At 44.4% G+C, this 18,049-nt stretch overlaps 1 protein-coding gene across 3 annotated transcripts in view; it reads right to left on the bottom strand.

Annotated features, from left to right (window-relative positions):
• TPD52 (tumor protein D52) overlaps positions 1 to 18,049 on the bottom strand; it is a 66,489-nt gene that overhangs the window by 5,486 nt on the left and 42,954 nt on the right. For all 3 annotated transcript variants that reach the window (XM_087825463.1, XM_087825461.1, XM_087825460.1), the window contains exons 2-4: positions 8,986 to 9,101; positions 5,899 to 6,047; positions 4,412 to 4,513 (exon numbers count right to left, since the gene is read on the bottom strand). In XM_087825463.1, the coding sequence (XP_087681589.1) occupies positions 4,412 to 4,513; positions 5,899 to 6,047; positions 8,986 to 9,101 (367 nt within the window). The remainder of the gene's footprint in view (positions 1 to 4,411; positions 4,514 to 5,898; positions 6,048 to 8,985; positions 9,102 to 18,049) is intronic.

Below are 18,049 nucleotides of genomic sequence, written 5' to 3' on the forward strand. Positions count from 1 at the left end.
ATTAATTCTCTATTCTTTTTCAATATTGTGTGTGTTTTATGATTTAAGTTTCTGAAAGACTCAGCTGTGACAATGTATTTCCAGGGTAGCTCCCCAAACCTAGCTTTGCGTTAATGTGTAATAATACGGAGTCTGATGCTAATACAAATCCAGATATGCTGGCAGCTGGTGTAGTCAAGATTATCAGTCAATAAGCCACTTGGACATCTTCATAGTTCATGTCTTCATAACACAGGAAAAGATGCACACAGCTCAGCACTCCCTCTACCTGTAACAGTGGGAATCTATTCTGGGAGGAATCTGCTAAGTCTTTTCCCGCTTGATGCTGGGCCCACATCTCAAGGCTAGAGATTAATAAAAATCATCTTAGTTTACAGCACAAGAACTCCAGATGGTACTGCTCTTCCTAGGACCCTAAAGAAGCTGTCTACAGCCACGTCGCCACAAGCACTTCACCATCATCATGTGACACCTGGACCACCGCCAACCTCCTGGTGATCTACAAACTGTTCGGACTGAATGGGAAAAAAAAAAAAGAGTTCAGACAATTGGGATTCTTGTCCAGAGATGCTGTGATTAGGACACCTCGCTCTGTCAGCGGAGGGAGATACCTGAGCTTAGAGGTCGGGAAAGACATTTTGGGGGACCAGGTGCAAGAATGCAGAGGAGCCTGAAACAAGTAAAAAATATCTACAGGTTTATATAAAGAAACACATGGAAGAAAAAAAAAAAGACAGAGAAATTCCCTTTGGAAATAAAGACAAAGTTAATTAGCACTTCCTCTTAAATATATCAATGAGGCTACTGAGTTAGGATAGTATGCTATCAATAACACCAAAATCGATGTTCAACACCAGAAACAAGGGCAATGACAAGGCTCATGTTTCTCCCAAAACATTCAAGCATGAGTCAGTGCTGACCACATACGTGGGGAAACTGAGCAAACAGGAGAGGGGTGGATATGAACACTCCACATACAGGGGAAGCTGGCTGTCCCCAGAGGGCCTCCCAGGATAGTGCTCATTACCACATCCCACATTTGGCCCCCAACCTCGCTGCACCTAATTCTCACAGCATCAAAAACAGATCTCTCCTCCTCCCTACACACCCACCCAAGGCTTAACCCAGATATCTAAATCCCAAGTGCTAATTTATTGATTGACAACATAAAATAAAAACTTGCTGAGCCTAACAATTCCATTCAGCGGAAGAGCCACAATTCCTTCAGAGAGTAAGCTCACTGCCACACTCCAATGGGTAAGCATGGACCCAGAACAAAAGGAGTTAACAGGATTACCCAACCACTCCGAGAGCCTCCTGCGTCCAGAAAACCCAGAAAACACTGCTGTGAGTGAAACACTCAAACCTATCCCAGCTCCCTCTCCCTGCACTGTCCTCTGGGGCATGTGGCCTATATTTGCCTCTGTGACTCACTGATTTAAAAGATGTGGTTTTCTTTATATATATTTCCTATTATAAATGTTTTCATGTGTCTTCTGTTATATATGAACACATTAAATCAGATTACAATCAGGACTTCTTGGCCTAGAAATTATTTTTTTAATGACTTTCTCCAAGTTTCATCTTTAAGAATTAATTGTAAAATTTGGCTTTCAAAAGATAGTCTTTTTCTCTCTTTTTCCATGTTTCAATCAAAAGCCTTACTTTAACTTCCATGTATTGATATGCAATAGATTATTCATTGAAAACAGGACTGAAAATGGTGGAGAATATAATGGCAATTACATATTTTTAAAGATGAAAGAAGGGAGCTGGAGAGGAGCGGCAATACTCTACGACTTTCTGGCGAATCAACAGGATGACATGCGGGGCTCTCTCAGTGTACATTTGCTCGATTTTTTTAAAGGTCAAGCGAAAGAACAGTGTTCACACTGATGAGACGTCATTCTCAACAGCACTCACACATTTTGATATCTGTGTTCCTATCACATCTTATGTAACCAGGAGCAACAGGGCGCTCCCATTCCCAGCTCCTCACCAGGCCCCCTTCCTTCCCCGCTCCACCCACTCCCCAGTGTTAAGGTCTTTCAGAACGAGAACCTTCGGAGGGATGGTTCTGCTTTGGACCTGCCCCCAGAAGCCACTCTGAGGTTCCCAGGATGGACGATGGGACCGAATGCACATTCACACAACTCACGTGACTTTAGATAAAACTGTCTGAACAGCTGCCTGGAACACTTGGACCATTTCTAATTAAACCTAAGGTACAGAATCCCCTCCTATCATGGATTTCTTGCCTTTTTCAAAGCACAATTTTAGCTTTAAGTGGTTCGATATTTAGAGTTGATTTATCCCTATAATTCACTCTGACCTCCTGGGCTAAGTCTCCCTGGGACAGAAGGGCCTCCTCCATAAGTACCCATTTGCTTAAGAAGACAAATAGCTAGACAGCGAGCGACTGAGAAGACAGTTCGCGTGAACAGGACAGATGGCGACTGCTTACTATCTTTCGGCCCGCACCCCGAACACCCTGCCCCACCTTGTTCTCTCCCACTGGCTGCACAGCCCGTCTGTATGGGAGACGGGACGGTCTGCTCAGCATCACAGAGGCTCCTTCTATAAGGCATGGGTTGGCCTGACATCTTTTTGGTGGGCTTTCCTTTTTGGCCCAATAGACTTTTATTTTCCCTTTACAACCATGAAATTTCCTTGTGTGCACAGGTAAACAATATAACGACAGTAAAGAAACAATAAATACGAAAAAACCGTAAGCCAGTAAAAAAAGTACTAAAAACTGCAGAGTCATAGCATATTTTATCTTGTGTATATTTACCATATACATATATTTACCATATACCATACTTTTTCTTATATATATTTTACCATAGACATAAAAAACACTCATAGTAAGCTGGATGAGAAGGGAGACTGCTCGTGTGAGCCAGTCCATTACGAATGCACAATGGGAGCCAGGCGAAGGGCTCATCCTTACAAGGGCACCAAAGACAGGAAAGTGTGAAAAACAAACAACGTGAGACGTTTGAAGGGCGGGATTCTGCATGCCATGGCAGAGATGCTTTTTTTTAAAAAAAAGGTAAAAAAGAAATGTCAAAATCATTTCCACTGCCCTCGAATCACAGTGTCAAATCCTTCTTTTAATGTCTCCATTACGCATGGTATACAAGAAACCCGCCCTTAGAAAACAGGGAGAGCACCAGACAGAAAAATATTCCAAATGCAAGAATACTAGGTAGTGGACAAACACACGACCATCCAGTGCGGCATCACAACCTAAGGAAACACATGTGTCAAACGACCACGGAGCCGCAGCGATGGCGCAGACTCTCCTTACCTACAGGAGTGTGAAAAGGCTTGCAATCTGCAAGAAGCCACAGTCAGCATTAAAAAAGAAAGGAAGCTCCGGTAAATCTAAAACAATTAAATCACCCACTTTTTAACAGTTGCGTAAGGTTTGAACTGGATTGTGAAATGCTACACAGTTGAGTCGGCAGAGAATGAAATGAGAGCACGAGAGGTGTGTAAGTCATCGTCAACAGGGTTCCAGGACGCTGCATTTATTACGTGATGCTTAGACCAAGGGCAGAACAAATATGAAGAGCAAGTTCTTTGGTGTTTGAGGTACAAAGTCTAATACATGGATGGACAAACTTGTTCCACCAACAGAATTCTGGTTGTAAAATCTCCTGTCCCCACAGAGGAAAAGCACAAAGTCATGCAATCCAAGGGTTTTGTTTTTAAATCGTAAACTTTTCATGCCAACAGAAGCACAGCCAATTGAAGCCACTTCTGTCCTTCCCAGTGCTATGCTAGTCCATGAAGTGGGGGCACACAAAAGCACTGGGAAGTGGGCTTACCAAAATGGCCAGGGAAATTCTGCAGACTCAACTAGAAGAGATATGCAAAATAAAACGCAATGGCACAAAATCAAGATGCAGGCGTAAGCAGACACGCAGACGTGGCTTACAAATAACTGCAAATCAGTGCACGGTGAGCGTGGTAGAGTGACACAGTGGTGTAAAAACGCAACGTGGAGGAGGCAAGGCATGTCTCAGGCCACGCGTGCACTTCGGTGCTCCTGGACTCACCCCCAGGGAGACACCAGGCTCAGCCCACAACCACAATTTGCAACCACGAGGGGCATGTTTACTCCATACGGTCAGGAAAGACTCAAAGGACAAAAGTTCACAACCAGAACTGTTCAGGAACCTTAAACATATTCATAAGGTGATCGCTTTGAACGCTGTGCCTACAGGTTAGATTGCTCAGCCTGAAGGACCTGAGGCAGCGTTTCAGGCCCTGGCTTGAAGGTGTGCCCGCCGCCCTGGACTGGGATCCAGCGTCACCCGGAACCAGAGCCGGGACACCGAGGCACCACAGCGCACTGTCATCTGCCTCAGCCACAGAACGAGCAAGAAAGAGCAGGACATACTTTACGTCTTCCAGCTTCTTGGTGATGACTGATCCCACCGATGCGAAAGCAGCCGACGCCTTCTGTCCGGCTTGAGACAAGGTTTCAGATGTCTTTTTGTAGCTGTATCAAATTATAAAAGAAACAGAGCAAAGAAAAGTAAGCTAACCTTTTTTGTTAAGAACATCTAAAATCCTTCCCAACCACCAGGTTGGCATCCTCACAGCATCTAAATCCTTAACCACCACTCGGGCACAGCCTTCTGCGTTGCCCCAGGACAGCGGAAGGATGGAGGCCTGGGAGGCAGAGTGAGGGAGAAAAAAGGTCCCGGAGCAACACTGACAACGAGCCAGAGGCGGAAAGAAACCTCCTACCCTGCCCTTTGCCAGGTAAGCCAAACAAAACAAAAATGAAATCAAATTCCTCACCCACCTTCTACAAGTTTATCTCCTAAAAAGGGGCCAAAAGCAAGGTCAGGCCCACATGTACTTTATTATCCAAATTAACTAAATGAGCATAAAGAATTTTTTCACTGTTGCACATCTACTCTCAACAGAGAACCTCAAGGCACAATAGTTAAAATACCTGACACTTGGGTGTGATATTTGCTGGGACACAAAGTTATGACTCACCACCTCCCTCTTCTCGTGTCCCCAGAGATTAGCAAAGGGGAAACAAAAACAAAACAAAGGACACGGTACCCACAACAAACGGGACCAGAGCCCACATTATAGAAAAGAATGACCCTTTCAAGATCAATATGAAAAACAAAGGCAGTTTAATAGTTTCCTGCTGTCTTCCCACTGCCTCCTTATGTGGGTAGAAAATGGACCACGGGGGTGGGCACCCTAGTGTGGTGATGTCAGACCAGTGGCCTCACAGCTGCCGGTCACCAGCTCAGCCCACAGGACTGAATTCAGGTGACAGAGAGCACAGCTGGGAAGCTGTTACTAGACTCGTGCTCCTCCTAGTGCCAGGGAAACAAAATGCATCACGTGCTCAAAAAGGCTAAAAGATTAAGGGGTGAGCCTCTGCCACCAGCGCGCGTCAGAGATGGCGACCCGAAAGTCTCGTGCTAAGTAGAGAGCAGGGCAAAAGAGACCAGTCAGATCCCGCCTCCGCTTTTGATGGGTGCGTGATGTGCGCTGGAAACTTTCCTGGTCCTGTTTCCTAGTTTAGGGCCATCTCACCACCCGCTCTATCCCATTCCCCCGAGAACCAAATGGCATGTGCGTGTCCGGCACGTCAATACAGAGCAGTTTTGAAACTTAAGACTTCATTTCCTCGACTCGCGTACAAGGCTGGTTTTCTTTCTAGTCCCTACAACAGTCTGGGAGGACAATGTTACAGGAGAGTCAGGTACGCTTGAGAGCTAGGGGAAAGTGCCCTGTTTCGTACAAAGAAAAGCTGCAGAATCGGCCTCACTGCCTCTCTATTCCCCTCCCCACACAAGAGGAGCAAGCGCGTCCTTCGCATCCTCTGGACCAGCGTGTGGTCAGGGGACCTACGCAGGCGTCGCGGTCACGTCTTGCCACCCTTTGGCGATGTTCTGCCTGAGCTCCTGGAGGGAATTGATCCCGAGTTTCCGCTTGATCTCTGCCAGGTGCTTCTCTTTTGCTGCTAACACCTGAGAGAGGGTCTGAATCTCTTCTTCTACCTGTGAGGACGGAGTTGGGGGGAGAACACAGCAAGGTCATTCGATAAATTAAGGTTATTAGTGCAAAACAATACTGAAAATTCTCAAGGCATTTTGAAACATTTTTTGATTCATTTATCTTGTCGCCTTAAAAATAACACAGGCTATGTTGCTAAGTAAACTGGTTACATGATGTCTCTCCTGCAGGGCTCCTCTTTTCTCTTCTACACACTTCCGTGTGGAGTTGTTGCATGGGGAGCTGTCCTCTCCCCTGTCCCTATACTTCCTTAATCAGCTGTCTCATGGAGGCTTAGGACTCGAATCTCTACACAGATAATATTCACATTATTCAGCATCCTCTCCTGACCTCTGGTCCACATGTCTTGCTGGATATTTATACTCAAATGCCCATAAGAACTTGTATTTGCACCCTAAGTCAAACTAATCTCCATCGTCCCCCAAAACATGCACAAAACCCAACCTCTTTGCATAGTTCATGAGTTTATGCAAGAACTGTCAGTCCCAGTGCCTGTCAAAGCCACATTCATAAATAAATCAAGCTGTCTCCCCGGGAGGTCCCTGTGGAAGTCCCCTGTGGACCTCTGATGCTGACTGACGAGCCTCGGCTAGATGGTGAGAGTGGACAGCCGTCCCACCGAGTGGCCAACAAACAGCCATGCGCCTGGTGTGAAAAGAGATGCTTGACTCATCGGAGCTCTCTCATTCAAGAGTCTAGCTTGAGAGGTGAAAGAACATTGGGAGGAAAGCTGGAAAAGACTTGGATACAGAAGCCCTGAGTACAGGAGGGACACAGTGAGATTATGATGTGTCCAATTTCTGTATCAGGCTAATACAGGCCTTTAGAATGAGTTAGGAAGATGTTACCCTCTGCTATTTTGTGGAAGAACTAATTGCCATTAATTCTTTCAAATGCTTGATAAAATCCATCAGTAAACCCATCTGGTCTTATACTTTTTTTTTGGACGTTTTTGATTACTGATATAATCTCTTTACATGTCGTGGGTCTGTTCAGGTTTTCTATTTTTTCGGAGGGTCAGTTTTGATCATTTATATGTTTTTAAGAATTAATCAGAACACATTAAGACTTATGGGTGCAGTGAAAGTGGTGCTCAGAGGGAAACTGACCGCTCTAAAGGCCTGCATTTAAGAAACAGCAAGGTTCTCAAATCAATAATATGGTTTTAAACCTTGAGGAATTAGGAAGAGAAAAGCAAACTAAACCCAAAGCTAACAGAAGGAAGGGAATAAAGGTTAGAGTGAAGATAAACAAAATAGAGAACAGAAAAACAACAGAGAAGATCAAGGAAACCAAAAACTGGTTCTTTAAAAAGATCAACAAAATTGACAGGCTGGAGTGATGGAAAAAATAAAAGTGAAGACATAAATAACTAAAATCAGAAATGAAAGTGGCAACATTACCACCGATCTTACAGAAATAAAAAGGGTCATAAGAGAACAGTACTATGAGCAATTGTATGCCAACAAACCATATACAGAAATTAACTCAAAATGGATCAAAAGCTTAAATATAAGAGCTAAGAATCTTAGAAGAAAACATGGATAAAAATCTTTATGATCTGAATTTTGGAATTGGGTTCTTAGCTATAACACCAAAAGCACAAGCAATTAAAGTAAAAATAAATTGGACTTCATCGAAATGTGAAACTTTTGTGCAATAAAACACTATGAAGAGAGTGAAAAGGCAACACATGAAATGGGAGAAAACATCTGAAAATCATACACTCACAAATCTCATAGAGCTCTTAACAACAAAAAAGGCCAAGAAAAACACCAATTTTTGAAAAACTAGACAAAGGATTTGAATAGACATTTCTCTAAAAAAGATACACAAATGGCTAATAAGCACATGAAAAGATGCTCAATATCATTAGTCACTAGAGGAACCGTATCAAAACCACAATGAGATATGGTATCACTTAATACTCACTAGGATGGTTATAATAAAAGACAGAAAATAACTAATGTTGGCAGCAAGGATGTACAGAAACTGCTGATGCAGATGTGAAATGGTGTCCCTGCTGTGGAAGACAGTTTTGAGGGTGCCCCCAAAAGTCCTATGGAATCACCGTATGACACAGCATCTCCACTTCTAAGTCTATAGCTGAAGGAACTGAAAATAGGTATGCAAACAAGTCCTTTTACACAAATGTTCCTCTGCCTCTATGAGAGTCAGAAGGTGGAAACCACCCAAATGTCCATCAATGGATGAATGGACAAACAAAATGTGGCAGACACAGAAGATGGAATATTATTCAGCAGTCAAAAGCAGTGAAGTACCAACACGTGCGATATGAAGCTGAACCTCACAAATATGCTGAGTGAAGCCAGATAAAAGGTCAACTGTTGTAAAATTCTAATTATATAAAATACCCAGAACAGGTCAATCGATAGAAAGAGATTAGCAGGAGCTGAGGGGGGAAGACTGGGGGACTCCCGCTTTGTGAATTCGGGTCTCCTCTGGGGTTGCTGGAAATGTTTTGGAACGAGACAGAGGTGACAGCTGCACATTATGAATGTGCTAAACGCCACGGAGCTGTACACTTTAGAGTGGTTAATTGTGAGAGAAAGAAAGAGAGAAGGTTCGAAGGTGCCTATATCCAAACCACAGCCAAGGGTAGAACAAAGTCACTGACGTAAAAAGCCAAGCGTATTACTGTAGGAGGAGCCCTTGAAAGACGTTCACCATGGCCTCTCTCATCCCTTTCCTCCCTCTCACCCTGCCTCCCAGGCCCCCGTCACCCGTACACGCCTTCTCTCATGTCAAAACGAAGTGACACCTCTCCCTCCCACTGCTCTCCCCGCTCCAGGGCAAGTGCACATGCGCTGCTCTCTCCCCGGCGCTGACTACAAGACATCACCACGCGCTTTAGGGAAACAAAGACGCTCTATTTTCAGTACGAAGCAGGATGTTCTTCACCTTTGCAAGCTCTCTCCTGAGCTCTTCTTGTTCATCCTCAGACAGGGTCTCCGTGGCACCGATGGTAGCAGCAACATCTTCTCCGGCCTCGGGCGCTGAGTCTGTTCTCAGCAGACCTTGTTGGGGTTACAAAAAAAAAGCCTGTAAGACACGAAAGCTGAGCACAACCTTCCTTTACGCTCCCCACTGGCCCAGCCAGAGTCAAGCCAACGAGGCTGGATCCGCGCATCAGCTGCCTGAACCCTGAGCCACCGAGCTCCCCGAGAGGAGACCACAGAAGACTTGGTGCTAAGCACTAAAAGCCACCCGCTTAGACTTTGCCAAAATACGAACTGAGAAAATACAGCATTCGCTCAGCTTCTGTTCATGACCTCGGTCAGGATCTAGTCACTGCAAAGCAGAAGAGGGACGAGTCCAGGAAGGGGATCTTGGCAGGGCCTGAAATGCTAAACCAGTGATGCAGCAAGAGGGGAGCTCTGGGTGGCTTGAGCTTCCTCTGGCTGTCAGACCCACGCTGAACCGCCTCGGGCGGGAGAAATGCTGAGCAGACTCGGTGCCTGAAGAAGCTTTATTCTATTTCTTTCCATTAGGTAGTAGGTGTAGGAAACACCTTCTTGCAGCTTTATAGATATACAAGGTATCCCAAAAAATGTATACACACTTTAACAGCTAATTCTATCACATTTTGAAAATGAAGTGTATTTATTAAACACAGCTTTTCTAATTATTCAAAGTGTGTATACATTTTTTGGGACACCCTGTGGGCAAAAGTAGGTTTACAGTTGTCTGTATGGAAAATAATACAATAATAAATAATAATACAAGAATAAACTCTGTTTTGCATACTCACAACCGTAAACCTACTTTTGCCCCACCATATATGTATATATATATTATCCAGATACCCTTTAAAAATTCCTAATGTGTATATTCAGAGAAAAGACCAACACCCACGTCAATTCTCCACATTATTTAAGACCAACCCCAGTGGTGCCCATCGCCCTGGAGCAGAGCCTGCGTCTGCCCGTCCATCGGAAGAAGTCAGTATTTCCAGTATTTCTGGAGAACACCCAGGAGGCAGCTGCCTCCCAGCACCTGTCCTCCCCTCTGCCCACCCAGCCAGCCGCGCTCAGTGGTAGGGTGAGGCCTGTGAGGCCCCCCACACCCTGGGTGCAAAATTTAAGGGGGCACCAAAAAACTCAATATGAACAGCTTAAATATTTTAATGCAATCATTTGTAAAAGTCAGAATTAATTCACAGAATCCAAGATGAATAAAATACCCGAATTTTAAATTTGACTTTTTCTTTAAGCCACAGGCTCCAAAATAGCTTTGCACAGCACTGCTCCTGCTCTTGTCTTTGCTTTAATATGTTTTTATTGATTTTAGAGAGAGAGGAAGGGGGGGAGAGAGAGGTAGAAACATCGATGAGAGAGAAACATCAACATTGATCGGCTGCCTCCCACACTCACCGTGCTGGGGATCGAGCCCGCAACCCCAGCACGCGGCTTGACTGGGAATCAAACCTGCGACCTCTTGCCGCATGGGCCGACGCTCAACCACTGAGTCACACTGGCTGGGCCTGCGCTTATGTTTATTTAAAATTTTAGTATTTTGTTCATCATGGGTTTCTTTACATTGCTTTTAATTTTTTGAAATATCTTATTAACATGTTACTTATCTTGATCACTGAGCTTCTGCGTGCCCCCTTAAATTCTACACCGCATCACAGTGTACCTGTCCGTTCCCATGTCACCTGTTTGTGTTCTCATGGTCTCCCACAGCAGCAGATGCTTTTATGTGGAGGGCCAGAGGAAGGTCTCCCCCTCTTCATGCCATTGAGCATTAAAGACACTATGGATGTTCCCCATCCTACCCAACCCCCACATCCACTTCTGAGAAATGCTGGCGCTGCCATGGCAGCTATGTGCACCCGCCCAGAGCTGGGTGCCAGCAGTAGATGGCCTCGCAGCCAGGCAGGCAGGAAGAAGGAAGAACACCGCACCATTCAACAGGACCCAGCACCGTGGCCAGCCTAAGAGCAGTGGCCAACACAGTGAGTACCTACATCCTGTAAGAGGTACAAAGACACTTGCGAAACAGTCTATTGTATATTAACTGCATAATGGTAGGTAGTAATTATAATAACTAATCGCTAGCGTAACTGTATCAAAACAGTGCCTACCTGAACGGTGTTTACAGAATTGTTAAAGGCATCGAAGTAATACAAACAAAACAATCTGAAACCGCAAACTGGAGTGGGGAACAGACCAGGACTGAGCCCTCTCCCGCAGAGACACCACCAGACAGGTACAATCAGGGGTGGCAAGGCTCAAAGAATAATTGTGTCTATAAGTTCCCTCTGAAATAGCTTAGGACAGGCCGCCTGAATAATATTTCTAGGATAGAAATCTCATCACGTCATTCCCTGGCTTAAAATCCTTTAGTCATCCCCTATGGTTTTCGAGACAAAGTCCAACCTGTAGTTCAGCACCCAGGCCTTACTGGGCCCATCCCCTGCTATCTGACAGTGGGACCTTAGACTCCAGCTCTAGAAGATCCAAACTGTGAGCAAGGCACTATGCGAGGTACTGTGAGAAACCATCAAGGGGGTCCATACGTGCTTGCAAGTGTATACCCAACACCAGGTTACATTGCAAAGGAGTGAGGTTGAAAATGGGAGACAAGCATACAGACAGCAATCATAGGAAGAACCATATGAGTTCCTTAAAAACATTATTTATTTTCAATGTTTTGCTCAGACCTTTCGAGTTTTCCAACTAGAACAAGACACCCCTCAAAAAACCCAAAACTCAGAACTAAACCATGCCTTAAATAACAAAGACTCTTTCATATTTTCTAATAAACAGCATTCTGCAAATCTACTTAAGGAAACTGCAGTATCTGATTACTAAGTAAAACTTTATGCACAGCTGCCCAATTCTAGAAAGAATCTAAGGGGATTCTAATACTACTCAAGTATTTAGTTAGAGTACCAGGGAAAAACAAGGTCTCAGGAAATGGGGTCATGGGGTTGCCCACAGCTGGCTTCAGATCCTCCAAGATGACCTTGAGATTTTATATTCAGAATAGAAAAAAGTTAGCACATCATTACATGTTCTGCTTGTTCTGTATCAGCCTGCAGGTGGCAGCAAATTATCAACATCATTTAAAGGTGAGGTTTCAACTGAGGGAAATAATGGAAAATAAAGGATGTGAAGAACAGAATGGTAGACACTGAGATCAACCGGCAGTCGTGACTCTGGCAGAGTATTAACTACCACAGCCACCATGGAGGGCAGGCGATTCACACTCATGCAACACGTCCAAGAGGAGGGATCCCCCTGACCACTTGCAGGTGAGGTACCTGAAGCTTACAGAAGCCAGCCTGCCCATGGTCACATCTGAAAACATGATTTGATTAGGATTTTGAACATTCTTCAAATCATTGATTTCCAAAGTGCAAACAGAGTCCGGGCTAAAAGGTCAGACTTGGGAAGCTACTAGAAGCGACAATAAATAAGGCCCTGCACAAAGTAAAAAAAAACACGGGAACCTGAGATGGAAAGCAATCGCTTCATCATGTCCAAATGGCAGTTTCCCCAAACCTGCGAATCCCACCTGTGTCTTAGAGGTTTTTCTAGGTATTACCCCATTTCCCCTACATTCAGTAAGAGTGCAGTACTTATTGGAGAGATGAAGCCTGGCTTTGGGGGAGAAAAGATATTAATTTCTCACAACATGAAAGTTGGGAAATGGGAACGTTTTTAATGTATTCATTACTCAAAACTTTAAGTAATCAAAAGAATTCTTATTGATTATTGAATTTAATGTTCCTCCTCAGAACCTGAGGAAAGCTATTTTTAAAACATGGAAGACAAAATATGACGAATATTTACTGAGGTCTAACACACCAGCCAGCGAGGGAGATTTCCATGCCATCTCATACAAAATTTTAAAAAAAAGAACCTTACCACCAGCAGCCGGAGTGGTTATTTATTTATTTAGGAAACTGAGGTCCTCCGGGGTTAGTAATTTGCTCAGTCAGAGGTGAGATTTAAACACAGGTCTTTGTGACTCTAAACTCCTCCTTCACATAGCCAATCGATGATGTTTCTCTCCCATCAATGTTTCTATTTCTCTATCCCTCTTCCTTCCTCTCCCTCTAAAAATCAATAAAAACATACTTTTTTTAAAAAAGAAAGGCTGCATCATGGGCATTTTGCAATTTATTCAATAAACAAAGCAGACATGGCTTATTCCTAGTTGACAAGCAATGCAGGTAAGTTAGGGCACGTGGAGATGTTTCCACTCATTTTTCTTTAAAAAGTATGCACAGGAGTGTTATGTGTCTGAATAAAGCTAAAAGAATGTTCAGGAGAATAAAATTGAAATCTTAAGTGAAAATAAAGCTTTTTTTAGTTTAACTCAAAGAAAATTTTTTTCCTTAATGAAACATAAAACAATGGTTCATCTTAAAATCTGTGGTATCTTCCAGACTACAGACTCATGGGAACTGAGATAATACATTTGTTTTTTAAGATTAAAAGAGAAGGGTGTAAAATTTTTAAAATGTCGGTGGTGTCTTAGATGTGCTGAAACATGATGCTTCAGACTTCGAGAAACTTGTTAGTAATCTGAGGAAAATGAAGTTCTCGGGTTTCCAGCTTCAGCGGGAATGTGCTGAAGAGCAAGGAAGGCCTGGGAAGGGTGAGGTTAGGTTTCAGCAGTGAACTGGTCTCTAGCCTAGCGACACAGCCCTGATGCCACACCCTTACCTTCTCTTCTCCCACCAGGGCCTGGGACAGAGCGAATGTTAACACTGTTCCATGTGAGCTGGTTCACTGGTTATGGATTTACTAATGCGAAGTTTCTCTGTGTGTTCCCATGGACAGCCACCTGCAAACCACGTACTCCCTAAAACGTCAACCAGGCAAGGAAGCAAAGCCTTTTTAAACAAATTTTGAACCTACGATTACAGGGAAGCCGTGATGGGAAGTCTGGTGAGCACCCCCCCGCTCAGGTGCCATGGGTACGGCCCAAGTCCCCACTGTTGGAATAGCCACCCCAACAGTCCCTGGTCTTTCATCCACTTTAGACCAGCTGCTTCCTTCAAGACTTTCTGCGATCATCAATTAAAACCTCTGCAGCCACTGTCATGCAATTTTAGATCTGAAAAGAATTTTGCATATTTATCGTATGAAGAAGAAGAGACCGGGGACAGAGGTTATTTTAAGAATAGAAAGAGATAAGCATGAGCTTTGAAGTCAGATGGTGTTGTGAGTTAAGCTGTGTCCTCCAAAAAGGATATACTCGACTTCCTAACCCCCGATGCCTGCAAACAGGGTCTTTGCAGGTGTAATCAAGACGAGATCCTATTGGGTTAGCGTGGGCCCTCATTGTTTCCTTATAAGGAGGAGGACACTTGGAACCAGAGACCAAGAAAGTAGAACATTCCGTAAAGACACAGAGACACAAAGGACACTGCAGGATGATAGACACAGAGACTGGAGCGATGCAGCCACAAGCCAAGAATGCCCAGGACTGTGGTGACCACCAGCCTCCAGAACTGAGACATAAGAAATTTCTGTTGTTTTATGCTAAACTGAAAAGACACCTGCACCCGTATGTTCACAGCAGCACTATTGACAACAGCCAAGATATGGAAGCAACCCAAGTGCTCATCGGTAGATGAGTAGATGAAGAGGTGGTGCATATATGCAACGGAACATGACTCGGCCATGAAAAACAATGAAATCTTGCCATCTGGGACAGCATGGATGGACTTAGAGGGTATTGTGCTGAGTAAACTAAGTCAGAGGAAGACAAATGCCATATGATTTCACCTACATGTGGAATCTAAAAAATACAAATAAAAAAATAAATAAATGAACAAACAGAACAGACTCATAGATACAGAGAACAAACTGATGGTTGCCAGATGGGAGAGGAGATTGGGGGGCTGGGTGAGAAAGGTGAAGCATTGAGAAGGACAAATTGGTAGTTATAAAACAGCCACAGGGATGTAAAGTACAGCATAGGGAAGACTGTCAATAATATTGTAATAACTATGTACAGTATCTTATCACTTATCAGGGTAATAACTTCACAAGTTATATAAATGTCTAACCACTAGGCTGTATACCTGAAACTACTATAATATTGCATGTCAACTGGACCCCAGGGCCCAGGCCCTGCTCTGGGTATAATGCCCTACGTGTTAATGTCTACTGCACGTGGGGCTGGGCGACAGGGGACCCCGGCACTGAGTTCCAATCCTGCATCGTTAGCCGTGTGGCACCTCCTGCACAGTGCCTGGCACACAGACACCCCCTGAATACAACCAAAGTCATCTCAACATCAGCTCCTGAAGTGGCCAAATGCCCAAAGTAGAAGGTGGGGGAACAATACGCCTGCCCCAGGGGAAACCCAGGGACTTAAGGCAAGAGAGCATCTGCTACCTCCTGTTTCACACCGATTCTCTTCAGAAGAGATTCAGGAGCACAAGCCATGGAGACTTTTCAGTTCCTGAAGCTGTCATTTTCCCGTGTTTGTCCAGGGTGAGATCAGTAAAACCATTAGCAAGAAAGATAGGCGGCTGGAGTGGAGGCAGCAGGAACCAGAAACAGGAAAGCTGAGGATCCCTGACCCAACCCACCTGAGGAAGACCCAAGAACCCAGGAGATGCCCTGGGCGGGGGCGGGGCTGAGGAGGGGGGCACAGGGCACTAAAGCACAAAGGGAAAGGGAACTGGAGGCCCAGACCTGCTCCTGAGACCAGCTCTGACAGCAGCGCCTGAACAGCACTCAACTCCCTACCCCAGAAAAGGTTGCCCCCCCAAAACTTCACCTCCCAAAGCCCCCTCACAGAAACAGTGGGGGAAGAAGAGATCGCAAAGGCAGAACACATCAGTACTTCCAAATGCTTGACTTGCCTCCTCCAGGTATTCCTAAACGGACCCTTAAATCTCCTTCATCTTAAAAAAATAAAATAAAATAAAAATCAGTCAATGCCTTCGGAACCATCATTCCCCAAAACCCTAATCAGTGTAAAACTCATAAGGGGACACCCCACAAAAGAGAAGCGAGAGGTCAGCCATGTAGAGATTGGGGGTCCCCAGGGAGGAAGTCACTTCCACTCTTCAATTTCCTCTCTAAGTAAAAGGAGGGTTTACATTTCTTTAATTCTGTGCTGATTTTTACTTAGCAAACCACAGACATGTTTGCTTCTTAAGACCTTTACAATCATGAAAAACTTTCAAGAAGTGATCACTGCTTCCCTAAACGGAAGAGCACGACCCAGAGCAGAAATCACAAAGGGAAATAAAACAGCGACAAGGACGACCCTGAGCTAAGGAATTTCCGTTTCGTGGGGTTTTTTTCAGTGCTTTTAGGTTTTAAAATGATTGCATAAAACTAATATGTCAGATTTTTAAATGGCTCCTATTTCCTGCAATCACTAGAAATAACCCAAGGTGATTATTGCAGCTGCATCCTTCTGTACACCAGAAAATTCTTAAGAGGAAGAGAGATCCTATGTAAATATCATTAGGGAAATTATCCTTGTAGGTGATCACAGAAGGAAAGAGAAAATGAAACAAAGGACCCCAGCTACCAACCTTGGACACGCCTATTCTGATCGAACACTGCAGACTGGAAACAGAATGTTGAGGTCCACGTGGCACATCAAGAATCAACAAAACACCCCCACCCTCCAGTAAAACCCTTGACCAGAGTAACCTATTCTATAACTTCCTTACCACAAAGGACAAAATAGTGGGAACTAAAGAAAAAAAAACAACGAACCAAACACTGGCTTAAGAATTGAGCTTCGTGGTGTGGGGACTTTACAACACCTCTCTTGGCCTCAATGCTCACATCTGTAAAATGGACTGGAGTGTGAACTAGTCTGCCAGTTTCACACCATGTCATTCAATCATCCATCCATTCGCTATCCATCCATTAATTCATTCAATAAATATCTGTCAAGCCACAGGTGTCAAGCACTATTCCAGGTGCTGAGGAAAACAGTGAACAACAAAGACTGGCATCCCTAATGGAGCTTATATTCCAGATTCTGAAACTTACTAGAAATCAGTGTTTTTCAGCCTATGGGTTGTGAAACTCACTTAGCAGGACCAAATGAGCATTTTTAAAGGAATCAGTGGGGCAGTTTAAAATCTCAGAATTCACCACACACGGGAAGGGTAAGTTCTGCTCCGGCCATTGACATTTGCATTGACAAGGGCTGGGGATCAAGAAGTCTAAGGCACTTCTGAATGTGAGCTGGCTGTACCGACCTGATAAAGACCTCTTTCTGCTCCAGCCACTGGCCCCCATCCTATCCTGCATGCAGATTGCTTCTTAGGAACACTATGCCCATAGATTAAATCTTATCATTTTCTCAATGGCCCCATGACGGCATTTTGGATAAATATCAAAGAATATGTGTTTCAGACCCTCATCCCCAACCTTTCTGAGAAGGATTCCTTTTAACGTCAGTCCTTTTATGAGCACTACTTGTCTGCTGATTAAGAAAATGCATAGCCGCTAAAAGCCACACAAGCTTTTAAATGGACCGGTGATGGATCCATCCTGAGAGCTCCTACATATACACAAAGAACCAACACACGGAAGACACAGGATTCATTCCATCTAGACCCCACACATCAGCTGATGTTCAAACGGATGGCAGGCTACGTGCGCCCTGAGGGGCCCCAGGAACAGAGACTGGGGATGACTAATCCAGGTCCCCACTCCATTTGCATACTGGAGAATCACCATGTTCTTACTAGGCCACTGCTTATGGTGGTTTCTGTTTGTTTTAATGCTCTCTCCCCTCCTTTTTTCCAGCTGAAGCTAACCGCTAAATCTGAGCACTGGTGGGTACCTGAGTTTGGTTTCTGTTGGTCGCTTGCTGTTTCATAATTCTGTTTTTAACCCATGAGCCCAGCCCCCTACAGGTTGCTCCTGGGAATAGCAATACTAATTGTTGCCAATGTGCCTGGGGACATACCCAGCCCCACCGCCGCTTCTGTTTTAACAAAAAACATCCAAAGGCAGCA

The sequence above is a fragment of the Miniopterus natalensis genome, chromosome 16, assembly GCF_054644295.1.
Source record: "Miniopterus natalensis isolate mMinNat1 chromosome 16, mMinNat1.hap1, whole genome shotgun sequence".
Lineage (NCBI taxonomy): Eukaryota > Metazoa > Chordata > Mammalia > Chiroptera > Miniopteridae > Miniopterus > Miniopterus natalensis.